The 27,387-nt window shown below is 38.1% G+C and overlaps 1 protein-coding gene across 1 annotated transcript; it reads right to left on the bottom strand.

The window, feature by feature from the left end:
• Positions 1-1,688: 1,688 nt before the first annotated feature.
• On the bottom strand, positions 1,689-25,854 carry LOC115918697 (enolase-like). Its single transcript, XM_030987164.1, has 14 exons — positions 25,753-25,854; positions 23,928-24,025; positions 23,538-23,633; positions 22,785-22,843; positions 22,442-22,511; positions 21,396-21,529; positions 13,658-13,733; positions 12,779-12,868; positions 12,189-12,245; positions 11,285-11,430; positions 10,865-10,919; positions 4,856-5,057; positions 4,078-4,245; positions 1,689-3,323 (listed from the first exon to the last, which is right to left on the bottom strand). The coding sequence occupies exons 2-14, from the start codon at positions 24,010-24,012 to the stop codon at positions 3,248-3,250; spliced, it is 1,314 nt and encodes a 437-aa protein (XP_030843024.1). The 5' UTR covers positions 24,013-24,025; positions 25,753-25,854; the 3' UTR covers positions 1,689-3,247.
• Positions 25,855-27,387: the final 1,533 nt, after the last annotated feature.

Genomic DNA, 27,387 nt, shown 5'->3' on the forward strand with positions numbered 1-27,387 from the left:
GAAAGAGAGAGAAAGAAGGGGAGGGAGGGAAGAAGAAAGGGGATAATAAAAGAGAAAGATAGAGAGGGGCATGAAATTCTTAACAGAAATATATCAAGACGAGACATAAATAGTGAAAAATATATATGTATTTAGAAAGAAATCGGAGAAATCTTTCAACTATAATACAGGGAAATTATTAAGAGTGACAGAGAGAGAATAGGAGGGGTATTTGTATACACGTGTATGGAATGAAAAGAGCAAATTAAAGTAAATATTGGTAAGAAAGATACAGGGAGAACGTTTAAGTGAAGAGAAAAGGAGAAACGGAGGGACGAAGAATTTGGAAAGAAAATACAGAGAAAGAAAAGAAAAGAGGAAAGTAAAAAAAAAAAAAAAAAAAGAGAACGAAAGTGAGGGAGAGGGAGAAAATATAGGAGAAAACAACGTAAACGGAGAGCGTATAGATAGATACATCAACAGTTCAAACTTCTGATGCTTATCAAATGCATTACAGTTGGTTGATTTTGATTGCAAACTGCGTGTTACCACTTTGACCAAATTATGGGCTTGATTGGATTGTTTAGGGCGGGTCCGACTCGTAAGGTAGGCCAACCAGAGACATCTGTGCCAGCTAAGGACTATACTTGTAGGTAGGGCCTAGTGCAGTGCCATCACTGAAGCATGCACGGGGTTATCTTTAGAGCATGTTTGTGTGGAAAATATAAGCCGATAGGAGTAATTCCCAACGGCAATTTGCAACCTATCCTCATGTTATTCTGAAATTGAGAATGTTACATATGTGCGGTGATAACGAGGCGGTATTTAGGAGGAATTACGCTCGAGTCGCATGCTACTTAGCACTATGATTCATACCCGGCTCAGTGTTAGGGAGCTTATGCGTCACCAAGAAGGGGTCACACAGGGGCTCGGATGGATGACGGGAGGGGGCGGGAGTGAGGGGGAGGGGTACACCGCAATTTCTGTCAGCAAATTGATGGTTGTTGGCATTCTTTATCGTCATCGGTGAAAATATTCAGGGTGATTCAGGGAGTCTTGAGGGCGAGATCTTCTAGCCCCTTGTTCTATCATATAAGATAGACAATCGATGCTGTGATAAATGTCAATTAATATTTATTAAGATAATTATGTCCGACACGAGGTGCTCTCTATCTCTCTCTTCTTCCTCCCTCTTCTCTCTCTCTCTCTCTCTCTCTCTTCCTCCCTCCACCTTCTCTCTCTCTCTCTCTTTCTCCCCCTTTTCTCTTTCTTTCTCCCCTTCTCTCTCTCTCTCTCTCTCTGTCTATCCTCTTCTCTCTCTGTGTCACCTTTTTCTCTTCTTGTTGTCCACTGCTCCATATACCATAAACAAGGTTCCCACAGGAATTTTAGGACCAAATTCCATGACTTTAAGTATCAGTTCGTCGGCATCCAAGTAGCATACAAATGCCACGCCCATTGTCAGTTCAGATTGGAAGGCTGCCATAGCCACACATGGCCCACAGTCCCACACCTACAGTGTGTACAACCAACTTCAATGACTTTTCATGACATTGGAAGATTTTTTTCTTCATTTTCCATGACTTTCTAGAGGAACGTATTTTTTCCATGACTTCCCTGGTTTTCCCATGACCGCTGGAACAATGCATACATGTTAAATGCACATAAATAACAGACAACTACGCAAACTAAAGCAATTGATACACAGATTCTGTAATTTTTACCATTTTATTACTGCACACCTAATAAACACCAAACAGTTATTAAATAACTTCATCATCCTCTCAGAGTATGGTTCAAATATTTCTTCATATATCTCTTCATTTGCGTACAAAGGGAAAATAGAATTGCCTTTACGATTGAAATGGTATATATCTTTTTGATGGATGTTACTGCGGTGATAATAGATAAACTGTCTCTATTCAAATAGATATATTAACTGTGCACGGGGGTGAAATACATTTACGACAATACAATGTAGATGGAGATCTGGCTGATTAACTTAAAGCTATCAATACCATGGAAGCTTAACTGTTCACAACAGATTTAAATCTTTTTCAAAAAGAGTACTATTATACATAGACTATCAGTGATTGCAAAACTATCATTGGTATTTCAAATATCACTCCCAGCTACTGTTCAATACTCGTTAACATAAAATATGATTTACCATAATATTTATATTTTTTTCCCATTATTTAGACCGGCTGAAAACAAGTTGCTTTTCATACGAGTTGGAGCCTGTAGTGTGCATTTGAGATGAAGATACAAGGAACGAGTAGATGCATTAGTTCGGAGCTCTGTACTGAGCACACTATTAATCTTACAGCATAATATTTATGTCCAATGCAATTCACTCAATTGGAGAACAAAAATTGGCATTACACCATTGATCAATGAAGCAACACTTTGTAAGCAACAAACAAAAATATAACAATTATAAATTGTGAGCCATGAGGGATTGTGTGTATCAGACCAGATAACTATTGTCGTGCCAGTCCACTTCTTTCAAATATTCCTTATTTGGAGGCAGTGTTTGGAAAGTTAAAAAAAATAATTCACAACACACAGCAAGTACTAACCCGTCAATTCGTTTTAGTTTCTAGGTTACTAATCATCGTACGAAATATAAAGCCTCTAGATTCAATTCCAGTTTGCACTTATGTGCAAAATGGCTTTCCTGTTAAAGGATAGTACAATTGTCATGGTAGACTGTTCTCATTTGGAAACGGAGAAGACTAAATTGTAGATCACTCATTTTTCAAATTTCAAGTGATACAATGAAAACTCACAGAATAATGATGGTGATGGTACACAATGACACAAATGTTATATCAAGGTAATGTATGGAGTGTTTTCTTGACCGTTTATTGCTCAAAGAGGGCACCATCCAAAATCATTGTTCAACATGTCACATCGCCTCACAGAAGCTAAGCTCAGTAAACGGCTGGCATAAAGTGGGTGTTAGAGGGAGACATTTTGAACATCTAGGGTACATAGGATATGACAGAGATGGCTAACATATATATATTGGTTAAAGATTTCAGTGCTTCAAGTTTAAGAGTATATCAATAACATGCAATGAACACCAACTATCATCCACGTCCTCTAAGAGCGCATTCTCAAACAGAGGAAAATATTCAAACCATCACAAATACCTGCATACCTTTCTTGGGAGGTTATCAAACTATGGGTATTCATACTTGTGTTACAAAGGGTATTAAAAAGCACGATAATCCAGTTCCATCGGCCAATGAGTTAGACATCTTTACTTGATGAGATTGATAGCATGGCGGAACTTCTTGCCAGCGAAGATTGCTTTGTTTCCTAGTTCTTCCTCGATCCTGCAGGCATACAAGAAAAATAATAATAATAATAATGAACATTATTTGTATAGCGCATATCCCTGACACAAAGAAAGTCCCTATGCGGTTAGAAAAGTAGGAAATAGAGATAGGGCAGAATAGAAATGAACATTTATGCCTGATACAAGAAAATAATTAGTTACAAACAACAATAATAATACAAGAATGCAATTAAATAAAGTGGAAACTACAGTTAAATTGGTCTTGGTGGCCACCTCTCTATAAAGACCACCTGTCTACAGTGGAAACATTTTCTGTTTCCCTTTGGTGGCCATTATAGACAGGTTTTACTGTGTATTTCATGAGATCATGATTGACACCAGCAACAAAACCTCGTTTCATGAGAGATAGACAATAAGGTGCTAAGATTGGACTCTTCAATTTAAATTTAGTAAAAGAAATGGGCATCCTAAAATTTGGGCATGATGAGTTACGAATTGAGAAGGCATATTAACAAGACCTTACTGATGTAAAATTTGTAAATCTAAAATGTAAAATTCTCTCATTACTATTAATATGAGACACCCAATTCCCATGGGCAATGAGCCTATCTACATTTACCACTATCCACCTAGGTGTAAAATTGTAAATGGGTACCTGATATTCTTGAGTGCTAGTAACTTTTGCCACCTTTCAATGACAGGGGTAATAATGTCATCAAGCCCTGAGGATCATGCTCAGCATGATGGATACAAGTGCTATGTGAGAAGCCATCATCATATCAAGTAGTTACCTGAGGATCTGGTTGTATTTAGCAAGCCTCTCTGATCTGCATGGAGCTCCAGTCTTGATCTGTCCAGTGCACAGACCAACCACCAAGTCAGCAATGAATGTGTCTTCGGTCTCACCGCTACGATGGCTTACCATCACACCCCATCCACTGCTCTGGGCAAGCTTACACCTAAACATGACAAGTGAGATTTCGACAAAGATCATTTTTTTGAAGGTGATTTATAACCTGTATTTTCATGAATGATAATTTGTTCTTCTTCTTTTTTTTTTTTAATATAGTGTTAGGCTCCTGATTGGTGTGTACAGATAAGAAAAAGTAAAGAACATCTGTATGTAAATAGACATTTCTGAATAAACACCTCAACAACTTCATTCGAAAATCCTCATCTTCCCAAACCCTCTTGCATAAGAATATATACTGTTATTTTGTCTCTTTTTTATCTTTGTATTAATCTTCTGTCACCAGTCAGCAAAAAGAACTATAATTATAACGTTATATTTTCATCTACATGCAAATCAGGAAAATACAATATGTTAGCAAATGTGTTTAACTTTCTCCATTGAACATACAGGGTTGTCAGGAAGGAGTCAGAGGCAACATTTTTGCTTTTAATCCTCCCAATGTAAATCGAACAAGCTCTCATATGACTCACTGACTCAGTGTGAGGGTGTGTAGGTGTCTGTGTGTGGAGGGGGGGGTACCCCTTTGGACCCCCTCCCCTGGCTGCACATACTACACTTTGTCTGAACCTTTGTAAGACAGGTAAATCTTGACTTACGCCTCAATGGACTCTGTGACAGACCCAATCTGGTTGACCTTGAGAAGCAGGCAGTTACAGGCCTTCACATCGACGGCCCGTTTGATACGCTTGGGGTTGGTTACAGTCAAATCATCACCGACAATCTGGATATCAGTAGAACCGCAGAACTTGGTCCAGGCTGCCCAGTCATCTTGGTCAAAGCAATCTTCAATCGACACAACTACAATCGGAAGCAGACAAGATTAAATCAATCAAGAAGGTTATAATGGAGCACTAACAAAAATAGTAAGCTTATTTTTAACAAGTGGAGTGTTCAATTATCTAAAGAATAAACATGTTTGAAATGTATCTACAATTTTACTATTTCTGTATCATATATTGCAAGATACTTTTTGGAGCTGTTCCGAGCTGCTACATATGCCACATGGCTAGAACAGAGGGAAACAAGCTGGTAAAGCTATGTCAGAAGACCTGGGCAACAATGAAACGCGCTGCAAGTCAGCGTAAACTTTTGAAATCCGACAAATACTTTGAAGTCACGCAAAAGATTACGGAATCCACTGAGCAAGACTACAACTGTTTCTATCATAGCTTTTGTCACAGGAAATTCACCGCCGTGAAACGATCAAAAGATAGCCAGCAAGCCGATTAAGAACAACTAGCTAAACGTCAATGTATCAAAACCAGACGCTACAGCATTATTCTCAAGTCGGATCAAGAAGGTTTGGTGAAAGGAACAAGCACATTTTGTGGCAAGGGCTGATAAAAAGAAGCATCGACGAGGAGAACCAAGGTTGAAGATTGCAACAGTTGGCGGCTGTGAGATAATATCTCATGAGTGGGTTAGATATTCAAACAACGAACGCATCAAAAGTGTCATTTGGAGCAGTGTTGATCTCATCGCAAAGGATGCAGAATATCATAAGTCTTGCCGTATTTCGTTCCTCAAAGAGACTGATGATCAATGTCCCTCTGAAGATGGTTTGCATGTTTTATCTCACAAGAAGGCCTTTGATTCTTCAATTTCTCACATCCATGATGAAGTGATTGAGAAGAAACATACTGTGTTGTTGAGTAGTTTACTTGGAATGTACAAAAAGGAAGTCATAGTTATTGCTGAGACAAATATTCATTCCTACACAGGCCAAAATTTGATGATAAAAATTAAAGATCATTTCAAAGACAACATCAAGACAGCCCTAGCAGACCAACGGAGAGGAAATTTTATCTACTGTTCCGTACTCTCTGAAGAAGAGGCAAGGGCCCGTCTAGATAAAGATTCCATAAGATACGAGGAGGACAGCAAATTGAGATGTGCTGCCCTTCATCTCTGATCTGAAATCTTGAAGGTTCCAAAGACAAATACACCTAAACCTGTCACAGTCCCAAACTGGAAGGAGTGCGCTGCACAGATACCAGGACAGTTAGCTTTGTTTTTTTAGAACTCTCCTTTGTGGTATGGGATCAAGTTGCAGGGCACAAAAAGAATCAGTTGAGCGACAGGTAAATGGCATGTCATCTGATGCGACATACAAAGTGACACAAGGTTCCACAAGACCTTGGAAAAACACAGTGCTTGGTCTAGGATTGGCATCACTGACTCCTAGGATCCAAGATAGCCCTGCAGGTTTGAACAGATCAGGACACTGTATAAGTTGTAGTGAAACCAAAGGAATTGAGAGTGAATTTGCCTTTTCCGTTGCAGATGACCAACATAAGCCGTTCAGCAGCGTTTCACCCGTTTTTATTTACAACCTGAACAACACATGATTATTTTATATTTATGATCTCACGATCTATCTTTTGCATCTATTTTCGTATATAATTATATATATATCTTATGTCGTTTATGTATATTGTGTAAAGTTAAGTATTATACCATCAACTAATGAGGAGAGCCTCCTACAGAAACTCAGTTTCTTTTGGTAATTGTCAGGCATTAGTTGATGACTTTTTCCTGGTATTGTATTTATTATTGTAATTTGTTTTCTTGTGTTCTTTGTTATACTCCTTTATGTTCCTGGAAATGAAATGAAATAAATGATGCTCCAGATGGCATTGCCCTTCTATAGGGATTGTTATCGTCAACCGATACCAATACCGATATGAACGTGATCGTGATCGGGAGTTGTAAAAATGGACAGTTGTCTGTGATATTCTTATCGTTGTTTCGGAGGCCGTTGTAGCCTGATTAAAGGTGTTTTAATGTCCAATTCCTGTCTGATCTCTGATCATACCAGTTTGTATCTAGTGAATCCCTACACTTCAACCAAACTTGGCAACAGCTAGCGCCTAGGACAACAACGATGCCAACGTGGAGACGCTGGATGGAAAGGAGACATTCCATGCAACTGTTGGTCACACATACCCGAACATGATAGAAGATGACCAGCATGTCAATATCAATGAACCAATATTTCGAGAGGGAAAGAACCAACGTATATTTGTTGGGAAGGATTGAGAGATACCAGACTTCAGGGTGTCCCTCAAGAAGGCCAAATTTGTCAGCACTGATGCGGCAGCAGGAAGCATGAGAGCAGTCTAATTGACATCCAAGTCGTGCTATGTCTCTGGTGGACACTCAAATTTCAGTGACAGAGTTGACAGCAGGCACTGGTGGATCACTATCCGCATATAAGGACCACCTCCTTTCTGGCTGCTACCAGTCTTAGCAATTTCCTTTGTATTATTCGTGTTTGTAAATTGATTCTGTGCATTTCTGTTTTATCTATGTTAGTAATTGTAATTGTGCGAAAATTTGTATGCTGCTTTTGTTTTACTCTGTATGTTTTTTATTGCTTGGCAAAATAAATTGAATTGAATTGAATTGAACAATCTACTGAGTCTCAGGACATCAGTGCATTGGAATTGGGATTACGATCTAGCCAAGCATCTAATGAAGATCTAAGCAAGGCGTCTCATTTGAAAGCAGCCTCTTCTCGAACCTCGAGATCAGTATCTGAAATGAGTCTCAGTATCAGTTGGCAGCAGACAAGATTGAAACAATCGAAAAGGTTATTATGGAGCACTAAACAGATACACAGGAAAACTAGATGGAACTTCGACTGCGCGCAGTCGAAAATGTGCCTCCGTCATAGAGCAATTTTACAAACCAAAACAGAAGAAATTTTTCGAATTCAAGTTCAATTGTAATCCATTAACAGGTTCTCAGAATATTGTGATTACGAGCTATTTTTGCATACATGAGCCAATGACCTTTGACCTTATGAACCAAGAATCTACTCAGTTCATTGGCTCTGCAAGAAACATACATGACCTAAGTTGGCAGGAATCCATCAATCGGTTCTTGAGATAACGCGATCACGAGCTGTTTTTGCATACATAATGTGCCCTGTGGCCTTTGACCTTTGATCTTGTGACCCCTACATCTAATCAGTTCATCGGCTCTGCAAGTAACATACATGACCTAAGTTTGGCAGCAATCTATCAATCGGTTCTTCAGATAACGCGATCACAAGCTCGTTTTGCATACATAATGAGCCCTGTGGCCTTTGACCTTTGACCTCGTGACCTCAAAATCTAATCAGTTTTTCGGCTTTGCAAGTAACATACATGACCAAAGTTTGGCAGCAATCCATCAATCGGTTCTTCAGATAACGCGATCACGAGCTCGTTTTGCATACATAATGAGCCCTGTGACCTTTGACCTTTGACCTCGTGACCCCAAAATCTAATCAGTTCATCGGCTCTACAAGATACATACATGACCAAAGTTTGGCAGGAATCCATCAATCGGTTCTTCAGATAACGCGATCATGAGCTCGTTTTGCATACATAATGAGCCCTGTGACCTTTGACCTTTGACCTCGTGACCCCAAAATCTAATCAGTTCATCGGCTCTACAAGATACATACATGATCAAAGTTTGGCAGGAATCCATCAACCAGTTCTTCAGATAACGCGATCACGAGCTCGTTTTGCATACATAATGAGCCCTGTGACCTTTGACCTTTGACCTCGTAACCCCAAAATCTAATCAGTTCATCGGCTCTACAAGATACATACATGACCAAAGTTTGGCAGGAATCCATCAACCAGTTCTTCAGATAACGCGATCACGAGAACGGGACGTACGTACGTACGTACGGACGTACGGACGGACGGACAACCCGAAAACATAATGCCTCCGGCTACTTCGTACCGGAGGCATAAAAATTTGCTCTGGAAAGGTCCAAAAGAGCTCTGTAAATATTGAGGGGAGTAAAAGCTCTAAATAAAATCAAGACGCCAGGTGTATGGACACTTTGACCAGCTATTGACCGACCTGCATAAGGAGGATGCAAAGGGCTACAAAAACTACTTGAGAATTCCACCTGACCTGTTTGAAGAGATGGTTGAAAACGTGACCCCTCATCTCAAGAAACATACCACATTTATGAGAAAACCACTAAAAGTTGGACTCAAATTGGCTGCTACCCTCTGACATTTAGCCACCGGAAATTCATATGCTAGCTTACAATACAGCTTTCGAGTTGACGAGAGCACAATCTCGAAGTTTGTACTGGAAGTATGCGCTGCAATAATTGAGGTCTACCCTAAGGGTGAGATGCTCAGTTGTCCAAAGACAGGAGATCAATGGAAGGCTGTGGCTCAGAAGTTCAGCAGCAGATGGAACTACCACAATTGCTTGGGAGCTGTTGATGGCAAGCACGTTCCAATTAAAAAGCCACCAAAATCTGGATCTTTGTTTTATAACTACAAAGGATTCCACAGCATTGTACTAATGACAGTTGCAGATGCAGGATAAAAGTATGTAGATGTTGGAGCAGAAGGTCGAGCATCCGACGGAGGAACTTGGAATCACTGCAATTTGCACGAGGCAGTAGATGAAGACAGAGCAGGTCTGCCTCAGCCAGAAACCATTCCCAACGATGACAAGCCCATCCCATACCACTTTGTTGGTGATGATGCCTTTGCTCTCAAACTGTGGCTGATGAAACCCTTTTCCCATCGGTCCCAAGAGCAACCAAGAAGGGGGTTGATATGTAATATGGGCACGGCTAGCCGAGTGTCTAAAGAAAAGACACTTACCAGTTGCAGGGGGGTCAAGTTGGGCTCCTGCTTGAGTCCATAGTCTTGTCTTAGCGGCTGTATTCAACCACTCCTTTTGCTTGTTGTCATATAGTTGTGGTTTCTCTTTGATGTAGTCAGCTACAATCTGTCTAGCCTCATCTGTCCAGTTGAAGACTGAGATATTCTTTGTTGACCCACTATATCTCTTCTTGCCATTGTTTTGCGCCTTACAGGGACTGCGCTGTGGTTTAGTGTGATCCCCAACAATCTGCTGCTTTACAACTTCAGGCATTTCAGCCTCAGAAGAGGAAGAGCTACTAGTAATTGATGCCATGCTGGATTCCATGATGAAACGTGATTTGTGACAACCTTTCTTGAACATGTATTGCGCATGCGTAGACCATGCGCAAGTAATGTGAAAACTGTGCGGGAAGTATACGCAGCCGATGCGGGAAGTATGCGCAGCCGTCGTGAACTGGTCGTAAACATGCGTGCCACTCGGGCATTCGCACGCACCGGTCAGTACCGACACTGGTAGGATATGCTTAGTTCGCGAAGTGTTCACGAAAGTTATCCACCAAATTAATCGTGCCAAAATTTTGAATATTTTGAAAATTCTGCCACGCATTTCAAGCCTTGTCCTGCTTTGGCCCTCATCCTACGCATTTTCTGCAAACGCTTCCCGTTTTGCAAGAACGTGGCATGAAACAAAATGCCCGATTGGCCCCGAGTGCCACGTGAAAGACACAGTCTCGTCATGCTACAGCCCCTTTAAAAGCTGCGTTTCTTAAAGCATACCACACAGCATATTTTAGTATAAGACCATATGACGAACAGGTCAGTGACTACTTGTAGGACCTTTCTTGTGTGCAGCTACTTTTTCATCCCCAAATGCCATTGATTTAGTGCAAATAACAACCCCCAAAACGCCTCAGTTTACTACAACAATGTGTTCATTTTTCAAAAGGTGTGATTCTAATTACGACTACATACCTGGATAATCTTTGATGAAACCCATGTAGATATCACCAAGTTGGTCAGAGGTGATCTGTAAATGGGTGAAAAAACTAATAATAATACAGAAGAAAACCATGTGACCCCACTTCATTAACCACTCTTGTTTTGTATACATGTACCCTTTCTGAATTTTGTCTTTGGTAATAAAGAAATAAATAAAGACAAAGAAAAGGAAGAAGGAGGAGAGGAAGAAGAAGGAGGAGAAGAAGATGAAGGAGAAGGAGAAAATTAAAATATATATATAACCCTAAACTTTTGATGAAACAAAGCCTCTGGCAATTGTCACAAGAACAAATATCAGATCATCACTTGTGATATAGGATGTGATGGAAGAAAAAACACCCCATTTATGCATCAAACATTTACAATTATTATGGCTATAATCAAAGTTCTTACATGGTCGTTGGGGTTGGTCTTGGGGTTCTTGAAATCCAGGTCATATTTGCCATCTCTGTGGAACTCTGAAGCGGCTACATCCATCCCAATCTCAATCTTACCAGAGTATCCAGCCTTCTCAATAGCTTCCATGATCAGGTTCAATGCTGTATATGATTCAAGTAGAGAAAAGAAACATTGTCATTTGGTCCAACATCCATTAGTCCCATTCCCAATGCATGAACAGATACAAAGCATTTGCTATTTGGTCCAATGCAATGGAGTCAGTCCCCAATGCATAGATAATGCACATGTACAAAAGGTAAATTGCCAATTGGTCCAATAATGAGAATAATAATATGGGATATCTATAGCATTTATATCCATCCCATAAGGTGCTCAAGAAACGATAATATTATTATGCTCCGCAAAACATATGCGCAGATCATACACAGAAAATCTCCATTTGGTCCACTGATATTTGTCCAATCCCCAAAGCATAGATAATGCACATGTAGATATAATAAGGGAAACTGTCATTTGGTCCAATGTCAATTGTCCCAATCCCCAATGCATAAACAGATCATATACATATAGGGAGAGATAAAGTGTTATTTTTTATGTTTAATCACTGAAAATGAATGAAACCATCCATACTACCGGGTAGATTGAGAAAAAATATAAAACTGAATAACAAGCTACAAAGGCTGCCTAGACTTATTAAAATACAAAATCATGAAAATAAAAGGAAATGTTTTGGTGATTGTCTCTATACTTTCCATGTCAAAACAATCCATGTTCATACAGAGCATAATACATTCAAAGCATGTTCAATGGTTAGGAATGTCCTCCAGATAATTCCCTCTGAAATTATGTCAATGACAGTAATAAAAGTAAGGAGAATTCTTTGAAAACAAATTTTTACCTTCTTGGTTGTCCAAGATGTTGGGAGCAAATCCACCTTCATCTCCTACATTGGTAGCTGCAAAAAAAGAAGATAATATACATCTCTTGATTACGTAATGAGCAAAAGGTAAATAACATCATGAATTTGATAGTACCCAAAGATGATGGGTTCGAATCCAACCCAGGCGGATGACCAAAGCCTGTGTCATGTGTTAGCGTTCCCCTCCAGTTGCAAAGAGGCAGGCTTTGTTACAGTGGAAAATACCCTGTACCTCGGATAGGATGTAAAATGGAGGCCTTAAAAGGACACTACTCTAAAAGAAAGCTGAAAATCAGACAAGCAGACTGCTAAATGGATAAGGATTGGGTGAGGTTTAGGATCGCAATAAAGTACAGTACAACCTGCTTTAGTGACCACCATTTCTCATTGAAACATGTACTAAAGGAACCTGTCTACAAAGACCACTTTTTGAGTTTCCCTTGGGCAGTCGCTATAGACAGGTTTGACTGTAGTTCAGTAAAATCAAATCAAACCATTCAAAATCTGCTATTTGACAAAGAGGGGAATTGGGTTATGTTAATTGACTTTCAATGAATATATCATCTTACCATCCTGCCCATACTTCTTCTTGATGACAGACTTGAGGTTCTGGTAGATCTCAGCTCCCATGCGCATCGCTTCCTTGAACGAGCTAGCTCCTACATAGAGGAAACAGACAAATCACTTTTATTTATTATTTATTGATCAAGCAAAAGCTCTTACATAATGATAGACATGTTTAAAGCTTATGTACAGGTTCAGTAGCAAAATATAAGTTGGAAAGAAACATGTTAAATATAGTCTCATGTTATTCTCCTGGTATCAGAAGAAATATATACGAGAGCGTTGGGTAATCTATCCATGATTTCCTGTGATTTGTAGTGTAAATATCTGCTAGAAATGGTAGATAATGGCTCTACACTAGGATCCTTCCATCCCGATGGCTCTGAGACATCAATGTCAGCGCTGTGCTTGGAGACAGCCTGTGTGTAGACTGGTAGCTTTAACATGTTTAGTCCAGGTTGCCGTTGTTACAATTTACTTTCCGTGATCGAATCCAAAACTTTTTTCTACCTCAAAGTTATTACTTTTTTATTGGAGCAAAAAACTTCACATCAGCCTTGTATGGCTAGTATCTTCCTCTATGTCATCTAAAATAAAATAAATTTGATGAAAGTATCAAGGGCTTAACAAAAATGTACATGACCTTTATATCTCTAAGAATTCCTCATTTCTGAACACTGATATTTATACAATTTTCAGTGTGATTGACTGACTAGGATTCATGTGAACACCAGGGGGCCGTTTGCTTTGAAACCGTCAGAAGTCTAACTTCTTGGACATCCCATTATAATGTGTGTTTAAAAATTAACATGCGTTTTTACAGGATGTCCAAGAACTTAGACTTATGACTCTTTCGAGAAACTGGTTCCTGCCTGTTTACTCACCTGTAGGAAGCAGCATGAATTCCTGCATAGCAAGCTTGTTACCAGCATGGCTACCTCCATTGATCACATTAAAAGCCTGTAGGATAGATGAACAGATGATGGATGATGCAATATGATCCTGCTTTCTAATATCATATAACAATGCATGCATTGCAACCAAAAAATTACTTTTTTTTTTACGAGGGCTCTTTTCAGATTTTCCCTTAAAAAAATAGCCCCCCTTAATTATTTTGCGGTGGCTATTTTGGAGCTCAGGGGGGCTTTTTTTTTTAAAGGTTGTATTTTTTTTAAACACGGTTTTACCTAATTAAATTCCAAGCAAAGGCAAATATAGATACAATTGTAGTGTACATATGTCATGTAGAGTATTGCAGACATTCAGATACCCATGATTTATTCACTTTGTGTTAAACGTGTGGCTTTATGATTTACATATACATGTACCGGTAACTAAAACTTGTCAAAAGGAGTGTTTTGTTTAACTGTTCGTTTTTCATATCCTAAGAAAATATTATCACTGACACGCGGGCTAGGAATTAATTTTTTTATGGGGGCTACTTTTCCCCATTGCCTAAAAAAAACCAAGGGGCTACTTCCTTAAAGCCATATTAGTCCGGCAGCCATCTCGATATACCTTGTTTTAGGGTCTATAGTTTTTTTTTCTTCGGATTATAGTTCCTTAGACCATCAATTTGAAGAATTCGATTGCTGACACTCTGTCAGCATTGAGCAATTTGAGATATGTGACGTCATAAAAAATGGCCGCCAAAATCCCCTTTTTAACCAAAATTAATGATATAAAAAGTTTTAACAGCATTTTACTACATTAAATGGCAGTCAAATATCTTAATTTTTTCTAGAATCATCACTAAATAAAAATTGCGATGCTGTATGATCACAAATGATATGCAAATTTGCATAATTCGGAATGGCGCCCTCTATAGACACATCAACTTGAATAGTTCAAAATGATGGCCAAATACCAATTTCTAACATGAGATTATCATATGTCATGAGTCAGATGCACTGGATACAGTGAGTAAAAATTGTGCTGCACATTTATTTTTATTTTGTAATTTTATACTCGAAGAAAACATGGTTGAATTTTATGCTCTCTGTCCCATAGATATGAGGTGGCATATGGTGATAAATGCCCATTTTCAGTGACAGCGTTAAGAAACTAGATTTGTATTCTAAGGTACTAGATTCTTTTAAATTAACCTACAAATTACGAACTACCGATACGATACAGGACTATATCCGTTTATAAGTTTGCTTCAAAATCTTGAAATTTGTTTAAAAGCCCTCTAAAGTGTTGGGAGCCCTAAAATATTCCATGCGGAAGAGGGTGTCATTTGACACTTAATTCTGCAAAGTGAGGTCGTGACTGTAATGCGTGCTTCCACACGCATGTTTGCAAATGAGCTCTCTTTTAATAACATTTTCTACAAACGCTTGAGGTAGTTTGAGGTAGTGAGGCAAGGTTTGGGGGTATTTGGAGCTCCTAGTCTTCGGACCCTTGATAGCCACACGTTGATACGAGCCTCTGACATTCAGTTGGTTCTTGACTGTCCATAACATGAAGCAAAGCATTGAGTAGGTTGAGTGATGACATATGACCATGCTGCATCAACATTGCCAACTGAGTCCTAAGGGAGTCGAATCTTCTGCTTCATCACTTTCAGCATTGTACCCTATCCAATGCCAAAGTATGCCCCAAGAGTGTCGCATCCCGTCAACGCATGTCCTGCCAACATCGATGGAATGATATCTCCTAACTTGTCTACATTAGCAGGAACATCAATAACAGTTCAATTTGTGAAGGGGCGTCTCCATGGTCATTGGCGTTTTATAAGTCCGTCATGTAGATAATAATCGATGCAAAAGTAGTACGTAGACGTCTGTGTCATCCACTAGGACCCTAACATACATCTTCTCATTAGCATCAATTCAAATCGCTTGCTGTACTTCGATGTTGCCTGCTTCATCATAACTATGTTGTGGACAGACCTTTCCTTGCCATGACATCACTGCCTGGAATCACTTCAACAGGAACCTCATCTTGACGGTAAAGGCCTGCTTGTGCTTTTGCCTATTTCTGAGCACCCAATCATCCTGCAGACTCGCGCATATAATTACGATGTCGATCAACTGTAGTTTGTTGTCATGAAAAGATAGTGAAGTTAGCAACACTAGAGACACGTTTCAACAACTTCTCTCCCTGTCTTTATTGATCTTTCCAAAGCTTTTGACTGCGTACAACATAAACGCCTATGGAAGATTATGAGCTGGATGGGCTTTCCAGCATATATAATTCAACTCATCCAGTCGCTCTACCAATACCTAGAAGCAACAGTAAGAACAGAGAATGGCTACACCGAAAGGTTCACTATTGGTCAAGTTGTCCGTCAAGGCTGCATCCTATCACTATCTATGCTGTATTCATTATGAGAAAGGCATTTTATGGTCAAGTTTCTGTTGGTGGACGAACGATCACCAACCTAAGATACGCCGACGATACAACACTCTCTGGCGTATTGATGGGGAAGGGTTGGGGGGGGGGGGGGGTTGGGGACAGTTAAACCCCCAAAAAAAATTCAAACTGTTTTTTCTATATATTCGATACCAGTGATTTACAAATGTTGCTGAAATGACATGATTTTCCTGGGTTTTTTCTCACTTTTTAGTAAATTATTATTTGTTAAGCGTATGTTGGAAAATGACAAATCCTAAATTCACAGTCAAGCAAAAAATATGCTTATTTAAAAGCCTACATGTCAGGGTCCGCAGAACAGCGGGGCTCAGGGGACTCGAGCCCCCTCACTTTTTGTATAAAGTATGTTGAAGAGAACTAGAAAGAAAGAAAGAAAGTGACCCGAGGTGAAATGAGGTATCAAAATATGTTCATCTTACAGTTAATAAATGCCTGAAACCCTTGAGCTTCCAGGGGCTGTGCCCCTTGAACACCACGCCAATTTGCGCTCCTCTCTTCCTGATCGTAAATACTTCACCCCCCCCCCCCCACCCCGATTTTAAAAAAGTTCTGCGGGGCCTGCATGTAACATGTATGAGTGGTGGTGATGCAGATTGTTTTTCTGCCCCTCTAAATGTTTTTGCTCAGTATGCCACTGACAACACTTATAACAAGAACATCAGAAGAACTACTAGAACTCTTTAAAAAAGAGTGAAGGATGCAAGTGAATAATTTGGACCCTACCTCAATGGGAAAAAGACCTAGATCATGATTGGTGGAAATTAACTACATGCAACAGAGCATGGTGGTTGATGGAGAAGAAGTTGATCAAGTGGACAAGTTTATATAATGTTCTTGGGTCAATGATTGTCAAGGAGGGTGGAAGCTCGGCAATATCTGCCTTTGAAATGTGGTGTTGGAGGAAGCTACTTGGGATATCATGAAGAGATTACAACACCAATGGACACAATTAATGTCCATCATCGGAGATCAACCGCCACTTGCTACCAGGATTGACGGTACAAGCTACAATAGTTTGGTCACATTAGCAGAAGATCAGGAGACAACCTTGACAAATTATCATTCAAGGTACCTTTGAAGGAACACGTAACAAAGGAAGACTCAAGCTCAGATGGACTGACGACCTTCGGGAAATCACTAGCCACCCTCTAAATACTAAAGACACTCTACCGGATTGCAGGAGACAGATGCCGATCAAAAGGTCTCATCAAACGGGTCACAATGGTGAGCCATGATCTATATGACAACGACGACGACGAATAGTAAGAGATAGTTTCTTGGAGGGCAGCAGTGACGCGGGACTCAGTTGGAAGACTCTCGACCTGTTATGACCTCTAGATACTCTCGGATCTGTCAAACACCAAGCAAAAATCATCAGATTTTCATCCACAGCAGAGCACAAACATCAATGACTGTACAAGGTTGTTCCAGTGTCTCATGCCTGGCTGACATCTCAACTTTTGTCAAATTCTATAAGTCCGTCTTTGACATGGGAGTGCTCGTTTCCAGAATCATCAAAAAGTGCTGTTGGGACTGGTGAAAGCTCTTATGACAAAATGTCCTTGATATTGACCTCTCTTGAACTTGTCTGCAGTCCTATTACTCTGGAGTAGATCAACTTTTCATAGATTTTCGTATCCCAACATTGACTTCTTCATGGCAGCCATGGTTTGAACTTTCTTGGAAATTGTGTCATAGAATCCACCAGGTAATATCTTTTGAAATTCATGCATCTGTCTAGTATAGATGTCAACTGCTTTATCCACATTCACTGACGTTGGAGCAATGCTGGTCTAAATAAAGCCTATCAATTGAATAATAATGTGTGCCGTAAAACCACTTCTCACCGATTTGATGAAAAATGAATTCTTTCATAGCCATTTTTTTTTCTTGACATATGTAGGGTAGGTGTAGGGAATTGGAGACCACCAAGCTTGAACCCATCACTGTCTGTCCGTGTTGGCTCCAATATTGATATAGCGACATATGTGGCCTTAAACAACACTTCTGCATATATCCGATTCATTTCGAAGACTACAATGCGTTCTCTCTCCGAGAAAATTGGCAAAATTGACCAAGATATTAGCAATTTTGATCGTAAAAATTTGCTCTGATATAAAAACACAATTTTCACTGAATGTTGTGGTGTATGCAGATATTTAGGGGTGGCTCATAAAAATTAGTTTTAAAAGGAAGTTTATGAAATGTGCCAACCATCACAGTAAGCTTATGGCCATTGTATGTTGTGAATGGGTGTTGCAATTCACATTATGAATGGTGTCTGATCAGAAATGTGTGTAGGTAATTGGGGACACCAGGTCCAAGATGGGGGCCTACTTCTCCCCAGTTGTCCATTTCATGTTGAAAGGCACTATCATGAAACATATTTGGTCGTACGTGTCACCATTCTAATTTGAATGCATTCAATTTTAAGAAGTTTTTTCTATGCTGTGAGTTTGATCAATGTAAAAGTCATATTGCCAGAACATTATTCTGAAAGTATTTTAACATAATTGAGAACACCTTTATTACTGTAAACAAAAACTACAGAAATATTTTGGGCCACATTGTTTTAAAATCGTTTCAAAATTTAAGTAAGTTCATTGGCTCCATATATCTCTTTCAAAAAATGTTTGAACTAACTATAACAATCCCATTTTCATTCAAATTGTATTTAAAATGTCTTGATTTGTAACTGTCCCTTATTACCTACACATGTAGGTAATGAGAGACCTTTGGTGATGACGTCATTAATCATTGTTATCTTATTAATCAGTTACATCATGACCACAATTTCGTTACAAAATAAAGAGAAAAAATACTAAAGAGAATACAAAAATGTCTGTATGTGTAACATTGTTCATGTTTATGTAAATTATGCAAATGTGCTTAAGGGTCTTCCATTCCCCACACCTACCCTATCTAAATTTGTACCAAACACGATGAAAGATTATGCAGCACAACTGCAATTGTTGCCCCCAAAAAGCATTTAATATGATTTCAACGTGACATAGATTTAAGAAATTGGCATTTGGCTGGCACATATATTTTATTCAAATTAATATGTTTATAGAGGGCGCTATTTCAAAATATGCAAATAAGCTGGTCATCTATGGCCATGCAACATCACAAAACATTTTGTTAGTGATGGTCCTAGAGAGATACAGACATTTGGCTGCCAAAAATTGTAGAAAAAATCCTTATTATATATTTATTATTCATTTTTAAAGGAAAATCATGTACTTTGGCGGCCATTTTGTATGACGTCATATATCTTAAATTGCTCAAGGCTGACAGAGTGTCAGCAATCGGATTCTTGAAATAGAAGGTCTAGGCAATCAAAATCCATTGAAAAAAAAACTATAGACCCTAAAACAAGGTTAGGCCAATAATCTGCATTTGGCTGCCGGACTATATTGCAAGCTGTAACAATAAGTTTTTCCTTAGCCATCATACTACTAGCAACCAAATTGGTAGGTAATATGTTATTTAGTCTTTTTTTCTGTCCCAAATTTAATTGTTATCATGGACAATGCAATCCCATTAAAAAAAAATGTAGACCAACTCCCTTTAAAATTGTGTTATTTAGACCATTTATAACCATTAAATGTGAGTAAATATTTTTACTGTTGTCCCACATACCGATGTAGGGTCTATTTGTTATGCCGAAACATGCAAAATCATGGCCTTATTTTTTTTTTATAGACTCTAATTCTAAAGGCCAAGCCAAAGCTAGTTTCATTTCGTAGACAGAAATTGATGTCATCATCACTCATGACAATTGGCCTGGCATCGATCGTATATAAATAATTTTATTTAATTAAACAGTTGTAAGAAAAATTCTGAGGAGTAGGAACATCCTTTATATATTTATTTACGGTTTTTTTTTATAACAAAATTCAATTTCTGTGTACGAAACTTGCTTTATACCGATTTTACAGGAAAAAATCCGGCATTGATTTTGCACGTTTCGTTATTAAAAATATATCAGTATGTGGGACAACAGTAAAAATATACTCGCATTTAATGGTTTTAACTTATAAATAACACAATTTTAGACGAAATAACACAATTTTAGACAGAATAACAATTTTTTTAATGGGATTGCATTGTCCATGATAAAAATTAGGGCCAGAAAAAAGACTAAATAAACATATTACGTACCAATTTGGTCGCTAGCAGTTCAACTCTCGTCACTCGCAAATACTTATTTGCTTCATACTAGGAGCGTGTGGGCGCGCGCTGGAGCTGAGCTAGTACGTTTCTGTGTATTGTGAAAGTGTGCGAACTGCGTATGCATTGATCATGCTGTGCACGAAACTACATCGGAGCCGGTGGCCTGTCCGGCCGCCGGGAGCTTAGGCGCAGGCAGGCGGATACCGCTGTAGATCTAGCTACAGTAGGTACGACCGCCGATCCGCTGCAACTCACAAAACTTTTAAAATGTTGATGGAAGTTTCTAGTTTTGGAGTTGGTAGTTGGAACGGAGATTTCACTCAGACACATCAATAAATTGGTTTATTAATTCATAGGGAATATTAATTTATGGCGGGGGCGATTTTTCAAGATATATTGATTTTTTTTCGCCCTCGTCTTGATTTTTACCGTGGCGATTTCAGAGGTTTAGGGGGCGAATCGCCCGTCGCCACCGTGTATTTTTTTCGTTGATGCATTGGTATCTCATACATGCACATTTTGTCTCCTGTGCAGTGTCTTACAAAGACTTGCGATTAAAGGGGAAGTCCACCCTGATATTGAGTTTGAGTACAAGCAGAAAATTAAGAGGAACTGGTCAGTGAAAGTTTGAGACAATTCTGACTTTTTGAAGTTCATTCAGTCAAACACTAATGGGCAACACTGTGATGTATCTTGCGAGCTCCCCTCCCATTGTGCTATGTATTACAAAAAATCTGAAATTTCTATTTTTTCCTCCAAAAGATTTTCAATCCTACATGCATGCATCTTAGATTTAATTATTGCAAATATGTTTCTACACGACCCCTGTATGGGAAAAAAAAAACTATTCTCTCATCAATTACAAAGAAAATGAAAGATTATGAAATCTCATGTACAGAGCAAATTGGTTCTTTTGCTACTCAGATATTTTTATGTATCACTAATTATCAAAAACAAAAGTAACTAAAAACATTCCTAACATATGTTACATAAAAAATTGTGGGGCGCACACACAGTGTGGACGTGTACACTTATGCATATTGTTAGAATTATGAAATTAATTCTTACTGGGCATGGCAAGACAACATTTGAGTTGCCAGCTAGATCAGCAATGTGTCTATAGAGTGGGACCTTCTTATGGCCTGCTCCAGCCTTGCACACGGCTAGGGAGACACCCAAGATGGCATTGGCTCCAAGCTCAGCTGAAAATGATAAACAGAATATTTCAGATTAATATAAAGCAAGTTCGTAATTAGGATTTGCGCATGGGCAGATAAAGGTCATACGTTCCCAAATAGTAAAACCAGCGAGATTAATGCTGGTATCATGCTCATGAAAGTTATGTAATCAGTACTCTCTTATGCACCCACAGTACATTTATCTGATACACAGGTGGAAGTATTCTTCTCAAGAGGCAAACAAAAGGTATTCATGAAGCACCTCCATGACTTCGGCAGAGATTATTCTAAAATGCATGTTTCCATCGTGTAAAAGATCTGTGGATATTTGGGGGTCATGCGTTCCTAAGCTTTTTACGAACTGGCTTATTAGAGCTGTTTTTTTAGTAGTACCAATACTCACAAACAGCAAAATTAAAGACCCACAACTTAGAAATGACTTGAAGCCTTTTAGACTGCTTCCAGTCATGGTTCTGTAGAGAAATTTATGAGTTGGCGGAGGGTGTGTGAGACCTGCCTGTCATTAAAGATTTACATTCTGCAGGTGATTGATACAGCTGCTGCCAACTAAATTCTTGAAAGGTGCCCCTAATTCCCCAATTCAAACCTTAAATGATATATTCTTAAACTTGTATAATGAACCGGTTTACTAACATATTCAAATGTTATGCATACTGTTTAAAGAAGGGTTGTTCTTGACATCCCGTGAGCTAACCCAAGACTTACCCAACATAGCAACAAGTAATGTATAAAGACTGGATTCCAAGTATTGCAGTTTGTTCATGAATAACAGGTTAATGGAATATATTGTCACTAGCATCCATAAATTTGAATATAAGCTTCAAGTCATTGCATAACACTATAAAACTTCTTTCTAGTTTAATCAGACAATGGCACAATATATTCATCATGTATCATATATATTGAATCACTTACTTTTATTATCAGTTCCATCAAGATCTAGCATCAATCTGTCAATGTCACCCTGTTTTGTCACATCCACATTCTGAAAAAGGAGCAAAAAAGAAATCATCAAGCATAATGTATAAACACGATATAGGTTACACGGAAAATAGATTCACTCATTTTCAAAATTTGTTATCCTAATTTCCATTCATTTGCATTGCTATCTGTCTAATCTTACTTTGCAAACTTGTTAATCCCAATGTTCAATTTTAATTTGTATCCATATACGATAACATGACATAATCTATGTATGATATGGTATAGAATGATATAAAAATTAAAAAAAATAAAAAGGTATGTAGATGTGACTTACCTTTGCAATAAGTGCAGGACCAAGGATGTCATTGATGTTACTTACTGCCTTCTCAACACCTACAAAACAACAATGTAATTCATTGCAATATCATTAGTATATCAAGGAAATCATGATGAATGTGATTTAGAATAAACACAGGCAGCTTAAAGTATGATTAATATTTGATGTTGCAATGTGCAATGAAATTGTGTTGGTTTTTTTTTTTTTAAAGACCAGACCCATTTGAAAGAAAAACAAGAAATAAAATACAGAGATTGTCAATGATCCTTTTACAATTTGCCATTTAAATTGTTAGCATATATAATGAGCAGATAGGTAATAGCAGACAGGTAACAAAAAACACAAGTGGTTTGAAATATCAAAAAGGGTTCTGAAAAACTATAAAAACAAGCTTTGCTAAATTAGACAATTTACAAAACATGAAAGTTACTGCAAGGAAACTTCAATTTTGTAATACCAAATTTTTTTAAAAGGGGGCACAGCTCTTGTAAACAAAAATGCATTTCTCCACTTCTGTATGTCACTAGTGTAACTCAAGGTAACTAGGTAACTCAAGACTAGATATGAAGTGAAGATTGCTTGGAGATAAGGGTATTACAGGCCCACTAAAGACCAAGTTTACATCCTGCTGTTTTCAAGGAGTGAAGCAGGATATCCTTCATGAGGTGTGACTCTTCTATTCATGCAGCCTTTAGACTCTAGTTTAAGTTCAGTGTTTTCCTCTGAACATGAACCTGGATAAAATCTCACCTTTGCCCAGGAACCTTTTGGGGTCCTTGTCCCTCAGCTCCAGGGCCTCATAGATCCCGGTTGAAGCACCACTCGGTACAGCAGCACGGAAGGTACCTGGGATGAACAGTCATCAATACACACTTCAAATTCAATCGATTCTAGCACATTTATCGTGTCTGGAATAACTATAATACATGCTAAAAGTTTTTCTTCTAGAGATAGAGAATGTCAATTGAAACATTTAAAACATACTGTGTTCCAAGTTTTACTACGAAACTGTCAACTGATCTCAAAACTTGACATGTCAATATTATTCTTCTTTTAAACCAAGTAGCAGAGTAGGGGTGGTGTATTACCCTCAACTCTTTCAATAGAATTTTAAAAATGGAAATAAGTGTAATAACTTACCCAATTCGGTTGTGAGGTCAACCTCAACCGTAGGGTTTCCACGGCTGTCAAAGATCTCTCGGGCATGAACCTTTGTGACTGGCATGATTAACTTAGCACTGTTCAGGATTTAAAAAATAAGGACATGATCAATGCTTTATTTCTTTTAAAAGAGATAACTTTTACAATCTTCCTTTTGTCATCGCTGCCTATTTGTAATAGTTCCAGGATATCCCAAATTTGGGTACACTAATTACAACAAAAAAAGGATGAGGAACTTTAACTTTGGAGTTGTATTAGCTTCCTGATATCATCAGTACATAGTTACCCATGAGTAGGTCAGGTTTCCCTGATTAGTGATTACATTTTTTTTTCCCTATCTATTTTCTGATTGGGGAGTGGGAGACCTATACAAGTTGTATGGAAAAGAAATCCTCCACTCTTTCTTTGAGACGTGGTAGAATTTGACATACCTTCTCCCAGTAAGAATTAAGCTTGCAACTGATGCCAATCAGCAGTTCAGCACAATGAAGAAATTTCTAGTTCTACAATGGTATCCCTGTCAACACTAACAGTAGATTTTCATCTCTTGCTAAGTGTTTACCACATTGGAAGTGGTTTTAGTGAAATGGTAATAAGAAGAAGTTTTTATCCTCAGGTCAATATATCATAAATCTTTTAAGACTTTAAGATAAATGTTTATGACGGCTAGTGCTGTTTGATGCATACATTCAATCAAATCCAAAGGCAAAAGTACCTTTTCAAAATCAAACAATGTTAAGATTGAAAAACTGCATGCACATCCCTAGCAAGTCAAATCATGAATTAATTTATTCAAATTTTTTTCTATTAGACTGGCAAGTTGTACTGAAATGTTCGTTGATATATTATATGTGTGTACTGTGTACCTATGCTTAGTGTTTGTCAGTTAACGTGTGAATTAGTGCGTCACCTGTATTTTCATGGACGATCCTTATTACTGATCTTGGCTATGCAAAAAAAAAAGGATTTCGCGATGATGCTCCATGATGCATTCCGCGATGATGCTCCATGATGCATGTATCGATCACTTACGCAGCACAGAGACTTTCACATTTAATGATAAATCCTCGAGAAGACGGACAACTCGTAGAATTAGACGGAAAACTGGGGGTATTTGATTACGCACAATTCTTTTTTGCATTGCCAGCTCGCGTTATCAGTAACTCTACACCCATAGAGGGCCGAGGAAAAAAGATTGACAATCCTTTTTCTTTTTTTTAATGATGCAATTTGTCCGCGTTTGCGAGGATATCCTCGTTTATGCGGACGATCCTTATTCTCGGACCAGTGCCCCTACTGATCAAGATGAAAAAGTTGTTTTTAATCATTTTTAGTTTCATTTTCAGTAATTTTAGTCTTATTTACTTAGATTGTTCTGGAAGATTTTACTAATAATTAATCGTGGCCAGAATCTATAGAATAACACTTATTGTATCATAATAAAATTGTCACAAAATCGCACATCATTCCCCATGCATGCATGCTCACAAATGTAATACCTCTGCTCTGAGCTGAGCTGACTGAGCACGCTCAAAGCTCATGCACCTCGCCCCACGTCGCCCCCCGGATAATCACGACACCGCGCACGGAGTGCGGACCTTATAGTATACGACCCTGGATAATCAGCCGGTCAGCTCAACGAGTCGGCTGCTCGAGCGATTTTGCACGTACACACATCGCGAATGACATTTTTGCAAAATCATTACTGCGCAGTCGATAACAGCATCGTAAATTTAGAAATTTGTTAATGTATAAAAACATGAATAATAGCTCAACATCACGCTTGTCTTAAAAAAATACTTACAATTGCAAATTCCCGTGTAAAATAGAATTTTAAGTGCTCTCGGTCACGTCACCTCTGTCGATGTCTGTCTCAGCTCCGGTGGTGCTTAAATGGCAATGCATATGTAAATTTATTCAAAAGGTCAAAGGTGATGACTGTATTTTCCTGCATAAACGAGTTGTCTGCACTAATTAATCTATTTTATAAAACCTCGTTTGGTTCATGTAAATCAAATTTTAAAATATATTTTAGTAATTAATATATATATACCGTAGAAATTCATTACATGAAATCTTCAAAAGGTTATATAAATACTTTGGAGAAAATGATTTCACAGCCTGAGCCTAATCAACGTGGAACCGGCAGAATGAGATAGTACTATAACGAATCGTCTAAAATCAAACTTGGTCCATTCAATATTCGCATATTGTTTGCATTACAAAAAAAAAATCGGGACTACATTATGGATAGCTCGTTCTCGATGGCTTTTATATACGACAAAATAATATAGAATTCCTTCTAAACTATTACACCAAATATATCACTATGATCTACACCAAGGTGTTTGGTTTGGTTTGGTTTTAGTTTCCATATAAAAAACATATATACATACATAATTTTTATGAACATAACAAATAATGATAGAAACTTAAATTAACAAATAATTCAGATGGATCGCTATATATGGCTCTATTCTAATAGAGCTAGGTCAAGAAGAAAGAAAGGAAAGAGAGATGAAAAGAAGTATGCGCATGCGTGAGCATAACACAAAATAAAATATTGAATGAAAATTTATGCAGGGCCAGGGGGTTTAAATATCCAGTATATTGGACCAATCGGATTCAACGGAAGAAGAAAAAAACTTGCTCCATATGTTTTAACATTAAGAAAATTCGCTTCTATTGGACGGGCATACTATTACAGTATTACTCAATTACTTCATAATTTCAATAAGCAATGATTTTGTTTACCTATGTTCACTAACTTCACTACGTTAATATAGAAAATCAACATATTCATCATTTTGTCCTCTTCTTCCTCCTCCTTCTCCTAATTCTCCTCCTCCTATCTTCTTTTTCTTTCGCCTCCTTCTTAATATTTTTCTTCTTCTAGTTTCTCGAGTCTTCTCCTTCTTCTTTTTCTTCTTTTATCTTCTTATTCTTCTTGTACTTATTATCATTTCTATCATTATCAGATAAATGTTATTATTATTATTATCATCATCTTCTTTCTTATCTGTCTGAAAATATACAATACGAATTTAACTAACTAATTTTGTACATGTATGTCGGGAAACTCGGAAATAAGCCCTCGAGTTTTGATCTGATATTCTTTCATATTCTTGTGTGTTGGAGGCTTTGTGAATAAAAATCAATCAATCCATCAAGAAAGAAAGAAAGAAGAACTTATATGTTTGTTGTCTAGCTGCACCGATCGTTCTGTTTGAGTGTTCTTCTTCCTATTTTTTTTTTTTTTGTCTCCCCTCCCCCTTTTTTCATGCTTGAGTGCATATCTTTTGTGCCGGGCATTTTTTCTTCTTTCTTTCTTCTCCGAATTTTGTTTTTGAAGTTCATTCAAAGTCCTCACCACTCCCAGACGAGGGGTCGAAAACGCAAGCAGTGTATACCAACTGTTTTGGGACGATTGTGCAGGTTC

This window comes from Strongylocentrotus purpuratus, unplaced genomic scaffold, assembly GCF_000002235.5.
Source record: "Strongylocentrotus purpuratus isolate Spur 01 unplaced genomic scaffold, Spur_5.0 spur5_scaffold_16, whole genome shotgun sequence".
Taxonomy (NCBI): Eukaryota; Metazoa; Echinodermata; class Echinoidea; order Camarodonta; family Strongylocentrotidae; genus Strongylocentrotus; species Strongylocentrotus purpuratus.